The sequence below is a fragment of the Ischnura elegans genome, chromosome 8, assembly GCF_921293095.1.
Source record: "Ischnura elegans chromosome 8, ioIscEleg1.1, whole genome shotgun sequence".
Taxonomy (NCBI): Eukaryota; Metazoa; Arthropoda; class Insecta; order Odonata; family Coenagrionidae; genus Ischnura; species Ischnura elegans.
Window position 1 is genome coordinate 51445361 of NC_060253.1, and position 15503 is coordinate 51460863.

Below are 15503 nucleotides of genomic sequence, written 5' to 3' on the forward strand. Positions count from 1 at the left end.
TTTCAGGGCAAAATAACATCGCTTTTGTAGAAAAATAACACCACTTTTGGCTATAAAATAACCCCACCTTTTGCATGTCCCTAGTAATGACTGCTTTGCTATTGATATAAAGTGAGGGAAATTTAAAAAAAATATACTGAAAATCAGGGAAAAGTCGCAGATACAGTGGAACCTGTTTAGTACGTTTCTGAAGGGACCACAAGAAATGAACGTACTAACCAGGAAAACGTGCTAACGAGGAAAGTAAAAAATAGCTGTCGGGGTTATTGCAATCTGTGGAAAAGTCGTCATAATTACAATTACTATCGGTAGTTCTCGTAGGATCGCCTTCCTGAACTCTTTTCACCTTTAAAATAAAGAAAATGGGCACTACATTGAAAAACAATACCATGTGAATAAAAAATCACAATGTTTCATAGATATCCCGAAGACAATTACATGAAAACGGCGTCTTTCTCCTGTGATTTATCCTATATGTATTTATAGAAAGAGGACAAGTACAGATAAGTCATTTCTTTTTTGTCATAGCATACTCGGAGAATATAAAAACAACCCTGAGTATGTGAACGGGTTGTTTTTAAACATCATAAACAAAATTATTTTAACCTTAAATTACGGCAACAGCCGTACACATTCGCGCTTTTGGAATAAAGCCATATCGATTGTTATAGCGATCGATATATCGAATAATAACACGCAAGATTATTAGATTACGAGGTAATTACAAGATTTTATATTATACAGTTGAAATTTACTTTTAAAATTTATTTGATGTCGTCTGCTTTCGTGCCGAGATCAAGTATTTTTAAGCTAAGCTTCGCGTGGAGATCCAGAGCATCGTCTGCTCCCACAGCAGTAGTCAAATACGCACGTACCACGTAGCATTGACGTTGTGCAGTACTGCTTTAGATAAAGAGGGAATTGGATAAGACTCATTTCTTCATCATGATAACTCGTGCAATAGCAACAATTGCCCACTCGTAAAATTTGTGCGCAGTGGGCACTCCAGAGGCAACAGAAGGTGAGGAGCTCGGGGTGGGGAAAATTGCGGCTTCTCATTGGCTGCAGTTTTGCATAGTCAGACATTCCTGATAAATGGCCATATTTTATTATTCATCGCGTCATAACAATTGAAAAATGCATTTGGATAAATCACGGTCGAAGAAAGATATGTGGAATGAATGCAAGAATTTTAATGGCTAGTAATAATAAATTAAATCATGAATTCGGAGCTTTACGACCCTTAAGAATATACTGGAGAACGAATTGCGGGTTGCGTCACGGCTAGCAATTGAGCGTACTAACCAGGAAAGCGCAATTTTTTCAAACGTACTAACCAAATACTTTTACCTGTATTTTGTTCCGATGGTACCGGGACCGAGAGAAATCGTCGTACTAAGGAGGAAAACGTACTAAGGAGGAACGTACTAACCAAGTTCCACTGTATTTGGAATAGAAAGTTGGTATCAAGTGTGGATATAAATTATCTTTTAATTCAAAGTACTCATACATTTTGAAAGTTCCCTATAGGAATATCCTTGAATGCACTTAGAAGTCACATGTTCTCATTCATGTTCGTATAATATCTCATCTTTATTGGTACATGACCAGTAAAATATCTATGTTTCTATCAGGACGAGGGCAAGTGTGGAGAGGTCACCGGTGGAGGCAAATGAAGACCCAACAGCCAGTGGGATACAGCGATCGGGAAGAGTGAGGAGGAGGATTACTAGGCAGATGGAAGACAGTCCAGTGACACCGCAGGCATTGTCTGAGAGTGGTGCACTTCCTGTCTCTGAGGGGGGGCTGTCAGTAGAGGACCCTGCATCGGCTGACCAAGATGGGCAAACAAGGGCTGAATCTCCAACTCCCTCCGTGGCATCGACTGTGGATAGTGTCCGAAGTGGCCCAGTGAGGCGGAGGAGCACAAGGTATGGCTGTTTTCAAAAGATGTTTTCTACTCTGAGAACTTATATCATAAATTTTTTTCCAGCTGTTGTCTGAGTTGATCATTATGTTTTGTCTTTTAAAAAAATGTTTTGGAGAAGTTTCTTTCTTATGAAAGTATGTCATTATAATTTTGTAAAAACATGGATATTATGTCTTCAGTGCAGTAGAGAAAAGTATGTGATCATTTCCAGCGTGGCTTTGTGGAAATTTTGATCATTCATGATATTAAGCTTTTGTCTCGACCAAAATAATATCGCTTACTAGTTACCACTCCGGTTTCAGCTGCTAAGTTCTATTATCAGGATGATGATGAAAAATAGCCATGATGATGGCAGGAATAGTGTGGATTAAAAGATTTCACTTTTATCATGTATATTTGTTTCATTATTATGTATGCATTTATCTATGTTCAGCATTACAAACTTCCAATAGCTAAATATTGCTTCTAATTTGTTACGTGAAAGCAAATGCTAATCAAAATAGCTATAAAAGAGTCAGTTCCATAAAGACTAATTTTATGGAGCATGAGTGGACCCAGAGATGTGGGTTTCTTTGTTGAAATTTAGTATTGTAAACGGGTGCAGAACATAAGGTTCAGCGATCAGTTAATTTCATTTTGTGGTTATAACCAAGGCCGTAGCCAGAAAATATTTTTGGGGGGGTTTATGGAATAGTAGACGAACATAAAATTATTTTTATAAGATAAATAAAATAGCGTATAAGGTTAAATATACATATTTATTATAAACCCTTAAAGGAAAATATAAAAATATTATTATAAAATGGAATTTAGCCTTCTAGCTTTTTTTTGCAGTGACCAAATGAATTAACTCCTCGGTGTCGATGTTAATTCTGCTGTCCTTCAGGAGGCTCATAAGTCACTCACCTCTCTACTAATTCACAGCACTATTATTTCACACACTTGGCTACAACTACACACACTGCACCTACAAAGTCACTTAGATAATTATTGACTTATGTCGCATTGGACTACAAGATGTCTCCGCGCCGCTATATAATATCGTCGTGTGAGCACCAAGCGAACATAAAGTATCTATTTAATTTTTTTCATTTTGGGGGGGGGGGATCAATCCCCCTTGTTCCCCCCCCTGGCTACGGCCTTGGTTATAACAAAAGCCTTGGAGAAACTGATATGAATATTTTTCTTCAGTTATTGCTGAAAATGTTCCATTATTGATTTTTTAAATCTGTGATGATAGCAGTGATTTATATATGGCATAAATAATCTGTGATTTTTGTTTAGTTACAAGGCCCGCCAGAGTGTGGAAAGGGAGGACCCACCATTGACTCCAACGCACGAGACACTGCGATCCGGTAGGGTGAGGAGGAGGAGTATGAGGCTGATGGAAAACAGCCCAGCACGGGCCTTGTCACCAGAGAGATCCTCGCCTCCTAGTGAATCTGGGTCAGAGGGTGAGTATTCTATTAATTTTTTTCAGATTCAGTTTGCTTAATTTACACTAATTAAATTACAATTTAATTAACGAGGATTCTCATAAAAAAATTATGGATGGATCCAATTCCTGCCCTGATCCAAGTTTGGGTTCTCAGTCCCAAATCTTGGATCTAGTTCTTAATCTAGCAGGGTTCCCACTCAACCGTGAAAATCTTAAAACCGTGAATAAGCCGTGAATTTCGTCTACTGTTAAAAAACCTGGAAATACCCATGAATTTCGTCATAAAACCTTAGAAATCTCTCAAATTTGATTTTAGATCTACGATAGACGGAATTAAAGAAAAATCGATATTTCGTTCATGTTTCAAGGCCAAGTCACGTGCAGATACTGTACACGCATTTATCTGCACACGTGTATCCGAAGCGCAGTTATTAATTGGTCCGTGTGCCATGACAGCACATTGACCTTAAGCCTGTGATTGGAAGACGTTAATCCTGGCAAAAAATCAGGCACTTCTTCACTTCCCTGCTACCCTGCTCTCTCCATTTTCCCACTCACACCCTTTAGCCGGACCTGAATTTTGCTAACTATAGGTGACATCATAAGAGGTGACACAGCAATGAAAGCTGCGTTTTCATTCAAGGCATCAGTTGCGTTTGTTACATTTTAGCTAAGGTGTGGCCGATGATTGTTACGTGATCAATATTTCTGCCTAAAATGCCTTATCTACAAACCGTGAATTTGATGACATTAAGACTGAAAACCTGGAAAAAACCGTGAATTTTATAATGCAGTTAGAGTGGGAACCCTGTCTAGTATTTCAATTTCTTTTCTTAATTTTTTCAAAGCTAATGATGATTTTCCGCTTGTTATTACGAGAACTATGAAATAATCGCATCTAATTATTTACAAGTGATTGGTCCCATAACATCACTATTTAAAGTATCATTATGCCTTGGCAACTTCTGGTTACGGTGATAAATGAAGTACCCCTTTTTCATTTCATAAAAATGGGGCAAGATAAGAAATTCTTGTAAGAGACTCATCCTCATTTTCGGCTGCAATTTCTGGGAAAAAGGTTTATTTCTTACATGTGTTTATATGATATATCGCTATGTGGCTGTAAGAAGGTTTTTTGGGGATATATACTTGCTGAAATTCCCAAATTATCAATGTAACAGCAGTTTCATGCACCATACTTTAGAATTCAATGAAATCAACTGGAATGGACTTCATGAAAAGAGATTGATGATGTGGCATCACTAGAATAACAAATTGCCGCATACAGTTAAACCTCCACTTAACAAAATTCATTGGACTGATATTTTGCCAGTTTTTTGCCAGGAAGTTCATTCCTCATAGGTGCTTTTACATATTGCATGAAGTTAGGGAAACATGAATTATTCTCTCTTTTACTGTGAATTTCAGGGTTGCTGGGTTTGTGAAATTTTCACACAAGATTTTATCTTTAATGCCTAATTTAGCTCTTTCTACTCTATCCAACTGGCAAACCAAAAACTCACCAGCGTGCTTTGGTATATCCTTTTCACTACAGAAAATACACCTTTACAACCAGAGTTGTGCACAGTATTTCATTATGTATGGCATTGAAGCTGTCTTCCTTAGCTGACAAGATGAAAAACTTAACCTTGAAAAGTTTCTTGTATTGAAATTGCATCTCTTCTGTCCTTCTGTTACGTGTACTCAGTAGGTTTTGATCAAACTTAGTTTAACCCATTCCATCCACATGCGTACCGGTATGCCAAAGGTATAGTGATATCTATCAGTTGATCCTGCTGCTATATCACGAATTTTTTTTGTAAGTTTTTGGCCAGATAGTGTACCTGATAGTAGCTGCCATCTGTTGGCTATTTTGAATTTTTTTTCCATGGTAAATCGCCTTAGAAATATTTATATGTACCTCAACAAAATGTAAGAGCAGCTAACTCTTAAAAACATGAAAATTTGGTCAAAATCAGTCAACAAATACTCTATTAAATTTCTTATTTAAACCAACACTACAAATGTGTGCAAAGTCAGTGGTGTTTGGGGTCGATTTAAATCCAAGGGGATGGATGTGAATGGATTAAACAGGCTAAATATTTCGTTCAATGGTATTAGGCTCAACTATGTGGAAGTTAATACTCAAAAATGAAAAGGAGACTTCGTTGATTTCCACTGATTTATTTCGTCTGTACAACATGTTTCGAACCATAGAGGTCATTATCAAGTCGGCTTGTCTCCTTTTCATTTTTGAGGCTAAATTTTATTTGGCTCTCTCTTGAATCTTCATTTTCAGTGTCTGGCTACTCTGGTTCGGTTGCCAGTACAAGGAGTCACGCTTCAGCAATGCATGAGGAGAGAGAAGAGGAGGGTGAGGAGCTGGTGTTGCGCAGCGGCCGCAAGAGGGCAAAGCATCCTGTCGCAGCCACCAAAAGTGGCCCTCGGAAGGAGAGGATGTCCAGAAGTGCCAGGTTCTTAAAAATGCCTGAAGAGAATGAAGAAGATGACGAGGCTGTTGCCTCCATGGACACTGCATTCCTATTCTCCCCTCCTAAGCCTGTACACTCTGACCCCTCCTGTAAGTATATACCATATTTCTCGTATTAATTATAGTCCCCCTCTGAATATACCGTATTTGACAGCATGTTAGACCCACTTTTTTTCCTAAATTTGGTCTCAAAAAAGTTACCTGCGTCTTATACGTAAAGGACCAGTGGCGCCAACTCCATGGGGCCTGAGGGGGCCCGAGCCCCCTCAAATTCGTTATGGGTGTGAGGAAAAAATGTGTCAGGCTTGTCGATTTTCTCCGAAGTGTCCAGATATCGAGATTCGAGTCATCTGGGTTCTAATGTTGATCATATGACTCTTCTAAAATGCTTAAAAAACTTGAAACTCACTTCTTATAAAATTTCCTGGGGCAAGATCCCCAGTTTGGGCCCCTCCAATATTTTTTGTAAGTCGGCATCCCTGTGAAGGACACAGGTTAACTTTCAATACTGAATGCTATTTTTAGCCCAGATAAAGGTCTAGACACACGTAACTTTTTCCACATCTGACGTAATTATTTTATCAGGTTTAACTAAATTTTTGCCAGCGAAAATATAGCTCAATAGAGAGAACTGGGATGGTGTCCTCCCAACACCGCACCGTTCCCAGCAAAAAGTAAACTAAACTAGCAGTGCTCGTTCTGTCCTCTGTTGTTTCTGCTTTGCTTTGCCCGCCTATGTTTCTGCTTAGTTTATTTGGCTTTTGCGAAAAGTGAGAAGTAAAGGAATCTGTGTTTTTTGTTGTTTCTACTTTATTTTGTATTTTGTTTGATTGCTTGTCGTTCATTCATTTATTCATTATTGAAATCTACATATCATGTTCTAAATAGCTTGCCGTTCGTTAATTTTCCTTAATGATAATGTTTGGTAATTGCATTCAGTGATTATTTATTTGGCGTTTACGAAACGTGAGAACTAAAGAAACCACAATTTAAGTTATTGTGGTACTCACCTATCGTGCGGATTATTGAAACTTTTTTTCCTTGTGTGTGTGGCCTTCTAAGGGTGCATCTTGTATGCCGTCAAATACGGTAGTCCCCCCCCCCCCTTCCCTTAATTTTGAGGCTTCAGTCTCGGGAGAAATTAAAAAAATGTGTTTGAATATAGTCCCCCCTTTACTTTTACCATGAGCATTTTTGGAAAAAAAGGGGGGACTATATTCAGATACATACAGTACGTAATTACTCTTACTTCTGTGACCATTGGAAACTTCAAAGGTTAATATGGCCTCACCAACCAAGCACCTCCACTTTCTACGGTCACCTGCCATATTCATATGGGTTCTCATCTTCCTCATATCCTTCATTACTTTGTCATGCCTGCACATTCTGTCTTTCTAACAGTCCTTTACCTTCTGATTACCCTTGAAGAACTTGTTTCTTCAATTCTTCTATGGAGGTGGCCCAGCCATCTTAATCTCCTACTTCTGATGATTCCCACGATGTTTGGTTCTTTGTTTAAGTCTCTCAGCTTTGTGTTTTATCTAATTCTCCATCTTTCTCCTTCCTTCGGCAGACCGAATATTATTCATAAAGCTTTGTTTTCAAACTTTCTTGCAAGTGTAGTATATTTGTGTTAAATCAATATTTCCCATTCAGTGGTCTATGAATTACAAATTGTCTGAAAGATATTTGCTTGTTGCCTGTAGGTCAAATTATATTGTTGATAATATTTCCTTAGTTTTGCCCCTGCAAATATGGCAGGATTGTTGAAATGTTTCCTCGGGATTGGTTTGGTGTGGTGGCTAGAGTACTGGCTTCCCACCTTGTTGAACCGGGGTTCAAATCCGGGTGGTGGTAGAGATTTTTCAGAGGCTGCCTGATCCCTGGTTGAGTGCCTTGTGGAGGGCACTTAAAGTGTAGCACTCTTGTCTGTTGGGTGGGACGTTAACCCATGGTCCCCTTGGTGCCACCAGGTTTCTCTCAACCATTCCCTCCTTACCCTTCCCTCTGGTGCAAATGACCTCCACTGTTGGTTGCCTCCTCCAAATACCCTTGAAATGTTTCCTGCCCAATGCGTGTTAATCTTTTCAAGGGAATCATTTCAATCTATGGATCGGAATCAAGCCGGCCTCGGTGGCGGCGGGGTAAAGTCCTCGCCTGCCAAACCGAAGGTCGCGGGTTCGAGTCCCACCTGGGTAAGTTACCCTTATCCAGGGCATGGATGTTTGTGGTTGTTAAATGTTATCAACCCCAATGTAAAGGCCCAACAGTGCTGTTTTCGGTGGTGTGTGAAATAAATAAAATAAAAATAAAATAAAAGGAAATTTCGTGGGAATTCATGGTCAGAAAAATTAGGGAGCATTGTAACATATATGTGATAGCAGTACTCAAAAGTTTTTATCGATGTGGTTCAAATATTTTAGTGGAAATATAAAACGGTTACCATTAAACAGGGATTTGGAATGAGATTGCAATAATGTCTTTTAGTAGTTTTTTTTTAGTGTTTCCAAGACTTCCGCTTATTGGGAAATGCTGTGATAGTTGTTTTTTTACTTTTAACTTGAGCTGATCAGGACTTAAGGGGGACTCTTAAGGTCAAGGGCTGAGTCAAGTGTCTTTTCTCAATTTTTATAAAAGTAGGCTTTAATTTGTGGCTATTTAGGCATTTCCCACCTCAATCAAATCTCAGAAATGTACTTTTTGCCAGGAAGGATGCACCTAAGGGAAAAAGCATTGGAGTTATTTTTAATTTATCCATCTGCACTTTCTTTCCGTTATTTTAGATGTAAAGTAATTTTAGACTGGTGAATTTTAGATTGTTTGGAAATAATTATTGCAGTGGCTATGTAAGATTTGATATATTGGCCCGCCATACTAAGAGGGTTAACTGCAATCATTACTATGTCCGTTAGCATGTTGATATTAATATAAAATATTCCAGAAAATTATGTAGGTTGTCTGAATAGGTAGGGAATTCCACTTTGATACCACCCTAGCGGTAACACTGAGTGACATTAACCATTTTACTTTTTCTTCCTTGGCAGCTTTTGAACCTCTAAAAGAATCTGCAGAGTTCGCCCTATCCCCTCCGAAGATTGTTGCTCCACCCCCTGTTGTAGCCACTGGACGCCGGCGTTCCATGGCTGCGCGTTCGTCGATAGCCAGCCTGGGTGCCATTCCTGAAGATGGTGAGATCTTGCCACCTGAAAAACCAAGCGAGGCTAAGCTCGAACAGTCCGTCGAAGATGTTCTTCCAGCCACACCACCAAGGAGGAGAGGCAGGCACTCTCTCCCCGGTGCAAAGGTGTCTGAAAAACTTGTGCAAGCAATGTGGAGCAGTCCGAGGAGGGCTAGGGGGAAGAGCAAGGAGGAAGCAGGTGAGTTCCAAAATAGTCTTGCTGTTGCACATGCTAATGTAAATGGCACAGTGAATTCCGGTTAATACATAGTTTTAGATCGTCTGAGATTACCAATCCATGCATGAGACACAGAGCTCAGGGAAACATCTCTTTATAATGACTTATTAAAATTGTCTAAGGTCGGAAAGTTTCCTTTGTTTGATGAGGTAGTAATAATCCATATTTAAGCCAAGCGCTACCTGCTAGCAGGGTACTCTGCTACCTACTAGCAGCCTGCGTCGTGTCAGCACTCAAGCCTCACCTCAAGGTCACCTCAGCGGCAACGGGAACCAGAAATATGTCACACGGACTTTTCCCATCATTCCTACTTAGCTGTCGTATTTTTGCGCACTTGAAAATTTTCACTTTTTGTTTAGTCGCGAAAAATAGATATCGTCATTCTTAAATCTAAGAGCGTGAAATGTGTACTCCAGGAGTTATAATCGTTCGATTTAGGCAATAAAAAAATAATAGGAAACCACCCTATTAGGACAGCGGGAGTGAAGCTCTTAACCCCAATTCAGCGGGTGTCCCATTTATCTAGAGAATTCCGTCAATATGCATTCATGAATGGTGAAACATCAATCTGTGTCCACTCTGTAATTAAAACTTGATTTCATCCTCTTGAAGTACATTAGAGGACCTCAAATTGGGAAAGCTTGGGAGCAATAGGGTTTCTGGATTTCTAGTTTTTTGGGATTACTGGTCTTCAGGGCGTGGAAAAAGTGGTACACCTTTTTGAGAATTGTAATGCAATATGTGTATGTCAAATCACAACCTTAGCTTCTGAAGCATAAACTATACGTGCTTAATACTGGATGAGAATGAGTAATAAATACACCTTTTTCTTCATGCTTGATAGCTTTCGTTGTTCGCATTCGCTAGCAGACATTGCGATATCTATCAATACCTTCCTTAGTCGGGCAGTAAATCTATGCATATGCTTCTATATTTTGTTAATTAATTTATTATAAATGCATTCAGGCTCTTGTGCTTGATATTTGGGATCCCTTCGTGTCCCTGCTTAGGTTGTTAGCATATGTTCATAGCGTGTGCTAACTTCCCACTCGTTCCAGAACAAGGCTCGAAGAGTGGTGGCAAGTCAAAACAATACACAGAGGAATTTTTAAACATTCCAGATTTATGGTTTTCTGAATTTCGGATTTGAGGTCGTCAACTGTATATGATGGAAATTATGTGTATTCTTACACTGAGATAGACTTCTTATTGCTGCCAACATTTCTGGGTCAGACTCTGGCTCCATTTTTTTAAAATGAGAAATGAAGAATTTTCCCTTTGAAATCATCCAACAATATTGTTGTGGATTGCCTTGGAGACTGCATTGTCGCTTTGTCTTATTCTTATCTTTAGAATTTGAAAATGCCGGACATGTTGATGATGGCTTCCAAAAAAAAGTCATTGCGTAAAAATCCAAGGTCATGTGTTAATTAACATACTCTCTTTATTTTAAATGATCAGCGCAAGCAGCAGAGGAATCGGGAAGCAAGGATGCAGAGGTTGGATTGGCCACGAAAAGGCGTGGGAGGTATAGTTCTGCTGGCAGTCTACAAACTATTAAGGAGCTCCATGATGAAGAGGACAGCAGTGGAGTTCAAGGGCAGAAAAAAATGCATCCAGTTCTGAGGAACAAGAGGTCTTCCCCTGCTAGGTAAGGATGGGATATTGTGATGCTTATTGCTTTTATTTGCGTTAAAATTTACTGCTAGGGACTACCCGTTCCAATGTCTCCATTCTTCTGGTGCTACCACGTTGGTTGTCGGTTAAGACAACAGTTTCGCTGGCACTGCTGCCAACGTCTTCAGGTCGAAGAAACTGTTGTCTTAGCCAACAACCGATGCGGTAGCACCGGAAAAATGGAGTAATTGGAACCTCGACACCACAGAAACCTACATAGCCACGTTAGGGACCACCAGTTTGTTTTATTGATCTAACAGTGGAGATTACCTCCTTTACATTCTCACAGAATTTTGAGAATGTGGCATCCTGAACATGTCCTAACAGAAATTTGAAATACAATGCGAATGCCTCCATGACTTATTTTGTTTGTTTGAAACTTGTTTTGTGATGACAATGTGGCTTGAAAAATTGGCACCAGGAAATGAGCCGTCCAAAAGCCTTAACTGGCACTCATCGTTACTTTGCCCTTTAATCAACAATGTATCATTTCCGCTAACTCCATTGCACGTTCAGAAACAAAATATTTTCTGTGTTGCAGTGTTGCCTACATCCAGGTAACTGATCTATTCACTGGAAATATGTATTATTAATCTGGAATGTATCTGATTCCAAGCATTCCGGATAATCTATATTCTGCTGTATCAATATCAAAGCTCACTCTACTCTCTAGATTGTCATTTTCCCTAATTTGTAGGAACTGATTATACCGATTGTTGTTGGTAAAGGGTAATTAGGTTCCCCCTCATACAAATTGAATATTTCTGTCCACAAAGCTGAACAGTGAGCGAGAGTGTGGTATTGCTGCAGAACTAAAAGAAAGGCTCTTTAACCCTCCAGTAGATGTGTTCAATTTTGTTATGCAGTTGGGTGTTAGACCCACACTTGTGGCCCAAATTAAATTTTTTTGCTATTTATTACTAATCTTGTGCCGAATATTAACAAACAACTATGTGATGCTTTCGAGGACTAAATAATGTGCCTACACTGAATCTTTTTATCTGATTAATTGACCCCCTTTTGTTCATTATATACGTTAATGACCTCTGCTCCCGAATTTGCAGTAAAATACGTTTATTTGCAGAGGACGCTGTCATCTATCTCAAAATTTGTGATCACTCAATGAAATTCTATCATCAGATTTAAACTACGTTTATTTGTAGAGCCAAGAGTGGGGACTGGAATTTAATCTGAGCAAATGCATGTCGGTACATTTTTTACAGAGTTCGTCCAACTATAACCATGTTATACTGTGGATGGTATTAACATAAAGGCTCCCGACGAAACGAAGTACCTGGGAGTTACGATAACCTCGAACCTATCGCGGGGAACACATGTAAGAAATATTTGTGGCATAGCCCTGAAGAAATTAGGATTCGTCAAGCATATTGTGGGAAGATTTTCGGATGAAAAAGTAAAAGAAAGGTGCTATTTCCAACTCGTCGGACTGTGCCTAGAAATATGCAGTGAGTGTATGGGATCCGGTGCAGAAAGACTTAATTCGCGAACTGAATAAAATACAAAGGAAGGCTGTGTGGTTTGTCAAAAACTGCTGCGGGCGTACAGACGGCATTACTCAGATGTTAAGTGAATTAGGCTGGGACCCACCAGAGACTCGGAGGCTGCGCGCTAGGCTTAGATTGCTTGAACAATTGAGAATGGATATCTTTAAGAGCCACACGGAGAATATAATATTAGAGCCCCACTATATTTCCAGGTCCCACAGAAGCAATAAATTAAGAGAGATATATTGTTGAACAGATAATTATGCGAATGCCTTTTTCCCCCAAACCATTTTGGACTTAAATAAATGCCAGTCGTATCTTCATTAGAGCATTTCCTTTTTATAAGGGTAAATGGCTGGTGTCCTAACATCCCCTGCCACATGCCTTTTAGGTGGCTTGCGGGGTAGTTTGTAGATGTGGATGTATGTTATGCCATCATAAGAAAAATGGCACATGAATGCCTACTGAAGGGTTAAGTATTTCATACCATGAATTCTAAAATGCCCTCTCTCACAGGAAATTACCTAATTGTCCTAGCACCAATCGTTTCAGATAGATGAAACTCATTCTCCTTAGGGGTGTCTGTCATTATTTTGCTTTCTGATATCCTGAGTGTATTTTTTATCCTAGAGAGAATATGGTATTTCAATGTCGTGTCATTTATTATTTTGCAGGTCAGTGGTATCTGAAGGTGCATTGGACCAAGATGTTGATGCTGACTTAGAGGAAAAGGACAGTAACAGGGCCAAAGATGATTCTGACACTCTACCTAGAAAGCGTAAAAGCTCATCAAGGAAGAGGAAAGTGATTGTGCCATACAAGCCAAGGAAGTCAGCTAAACTTTAGTGATGTCATAGGTGTGGTGATTTTTTAAATTGTGGACGTATTAAACCTTTGCTGTTTGTGATTAGTTATATCATTTGCTGAAAATTTTATTCAAGGCCATTTCTGGACTTACCACTCTTTACACTATCAACAGTCACTTCCTCTTAATTTGGTAATGAAAAGTTACATGTAGAAAGATTGAAACCAGATTTTATTCATTCAGGAGATATTGTGGGGGCCTACGGAGCCAAATCCCCTGATTAACAGATTTTGATTAAGAAATTAAAGCAAAATAATATTCTCTTCAAACCAATTTTGTAAAGTATAAGTTCTTAAGAAAAGTTAGTGAACCATGGAACACCAGGCTACAAGGATGATAGCAAGTGTACTGTAATCTGAAGGTTAAGTGATAAGATTTTTTAACATCCGGCATTACTTCTCAAACTATTTTTTTAAACCATCTAAACGAAGCACCTACCAAGTGTTGAATTTTGCCCAAATATCTTCTACAGGGCAAAGGTCCAGTTATATGGCCCCTCTTCATTTTATAGGTAACGATAAATAATTTGAATTAATAAGAAAAATCTGTGAGCATATTGCTCAAATAAAAAAGCATAAAGCCAATCATTAATTTTTTTTAATAATCAACAAATGCATCAGAATAACGTGTTTGAATAATTTTTTTAGCAAACTCTTATTCATCAAAGAATACGTTTATAATTTATTTTATCCTGATTCAGTTTATATGCGCTTTGAATGTCTGTTGTTTATTTTTATTAAATATGGTAAAAATTATTTTCAGTGTTTTGTGTAATTATTTAATCCTATAATTAGGGTAATTCTTATGCAATTTGAGTTGTATTGAATAGCAATTTCATTCATCACTTAAAATTTTCACTGGTTATTAGGTATTAACTTTCATTGTGCTAATTTCTATTATGTAATATTCACCACTTACAGTCTGTTGAAAACTTGGTGGCCCCTGAATACACAGAACTCGAGGGAGTGGGGGGGGGGAAGTGCTAAATAAATACAAACAGGGGAAATGAATGAGAAGGTAAGTGCATCAAGGTTTTCATTGGCCGGTTCAGGTAAGAATACTGTCATCGTAGAATCCTGGATAAACAATGTACAACAGTAATGTATATCATAACAAGGCTTTACTTTATTTTCATGAACCTAGGACAAAAAAAATCAAACTATCATTGTACATAATGGTAGCTAAAAAATTGGATTATTGATTTTTTTTGTGTTTTATAGAAATGGTAACTAACGTAATACATGCATGCTATATTTATTGGACAGGCCTTACCCAAGATTGTTTTGAAGTGGAATTTGTTGAGGGAAAGAAGTGAGAACTTACAGAGCTGACTTAGACCGTATGATGATTCATCTGTACCTATCCCATCATCCCATTTACCACTGCATGAGGAATTTCATACACGTAGCTCCCACTCCCAGGTATTTTAGAGTTTTATCCTTGGAAAGATGATCTAACATTCAAACCAATCGGGCTTTAATTAATGAAATAGTCTTCATCTCTCCTATCATGACTTCAGAATTCCATTAAGTTGAGCTAGCAACAGGTAAATTAATGCAGAGATTGATTTTTCCCTGCAAATTACTCTGTTATACTTATATTTCATTTTACTCTTATATATTTCTTTTCCTTTTACATCCTAAACCTTTCGTCAGGTGCAATATTGTAATTGCAGAATTCAGGCGCAGTGTGCCTGACAGGTGCAGATGTGGAAAAAACATTATTAACGCTTAGCATAGCTCAGTGCCATAGTAGCTTTCCAGGGAAATTTAACAACATTCCAGGTTATTCTTACATGATTACTGCGATGGATGAAAATTTTAAAACACCCAAATTCACTTCAATAATTTTAAATAATATAATATACATGTATTTAAAAGATAAAATTAGTAGTAGTAAACATTGACCTTTAAAGTTTGAAGCACCAGTATTAGTGTAGTGATGTCTTTCCTGCTTTGCATGGACCCCTTTACATACAGCCACATGGCCCCAGACTGAACCAGCAAAGTGCGATTTAAAGTACTCTGTAGGCTATTAAGTGTTATTATAGGTCATGTATTTTAGCATGTGGATCCTAAAAGGTCAATGTTTTCCTTTCGCTAGCTTGTTTGTCTAATAATGGTTTTATTTTGCTATATTGTGCCATTATTTTGCTATATTATACTGAAAAATCTGCCAGTG

General features: G+C 38.4%; 1 protein-coding gene across 1 annotated transcript in view; it reads left to right on the top strand.

Annotated features, from left to right (window-relative positions):
- Positions 1 to 14077, top strand: part of LOC124163206 (protein ELYS) — a 61362-nt gene extending 47285 nt beyond the window's left edge. Inside the window, exons 23-28 of the mRNA XM_046539938.1 lie at positions 1635 to 1931; positions 3215 to 3384; positions 5668 to 5949; positions 8904 to 9236; positions 10737 to 10926; positions 13132 to 14077. Coding sequence (XP_046395894.1) covers positions 1635 to 1931; positions 3215 to 3384; positions 5668 to 5949; positions 8904 to 9236; positions 10737 to 10926; positions 13132 to 13303 — 1444 coding nt within the window. The 3' untranslated portion in view covers positions 13304 to 14077. The remainder of the gene's footprint in view (positions 1 to 1634; positions 1932 to 3214; positions 3385 to 5667; positions 5950 to 8903; positions 9237 to 10736; positions 10927 to 13131) is intronic.
- Positions 14078 to 15503: the final 1426 nt, after the last annotated feature.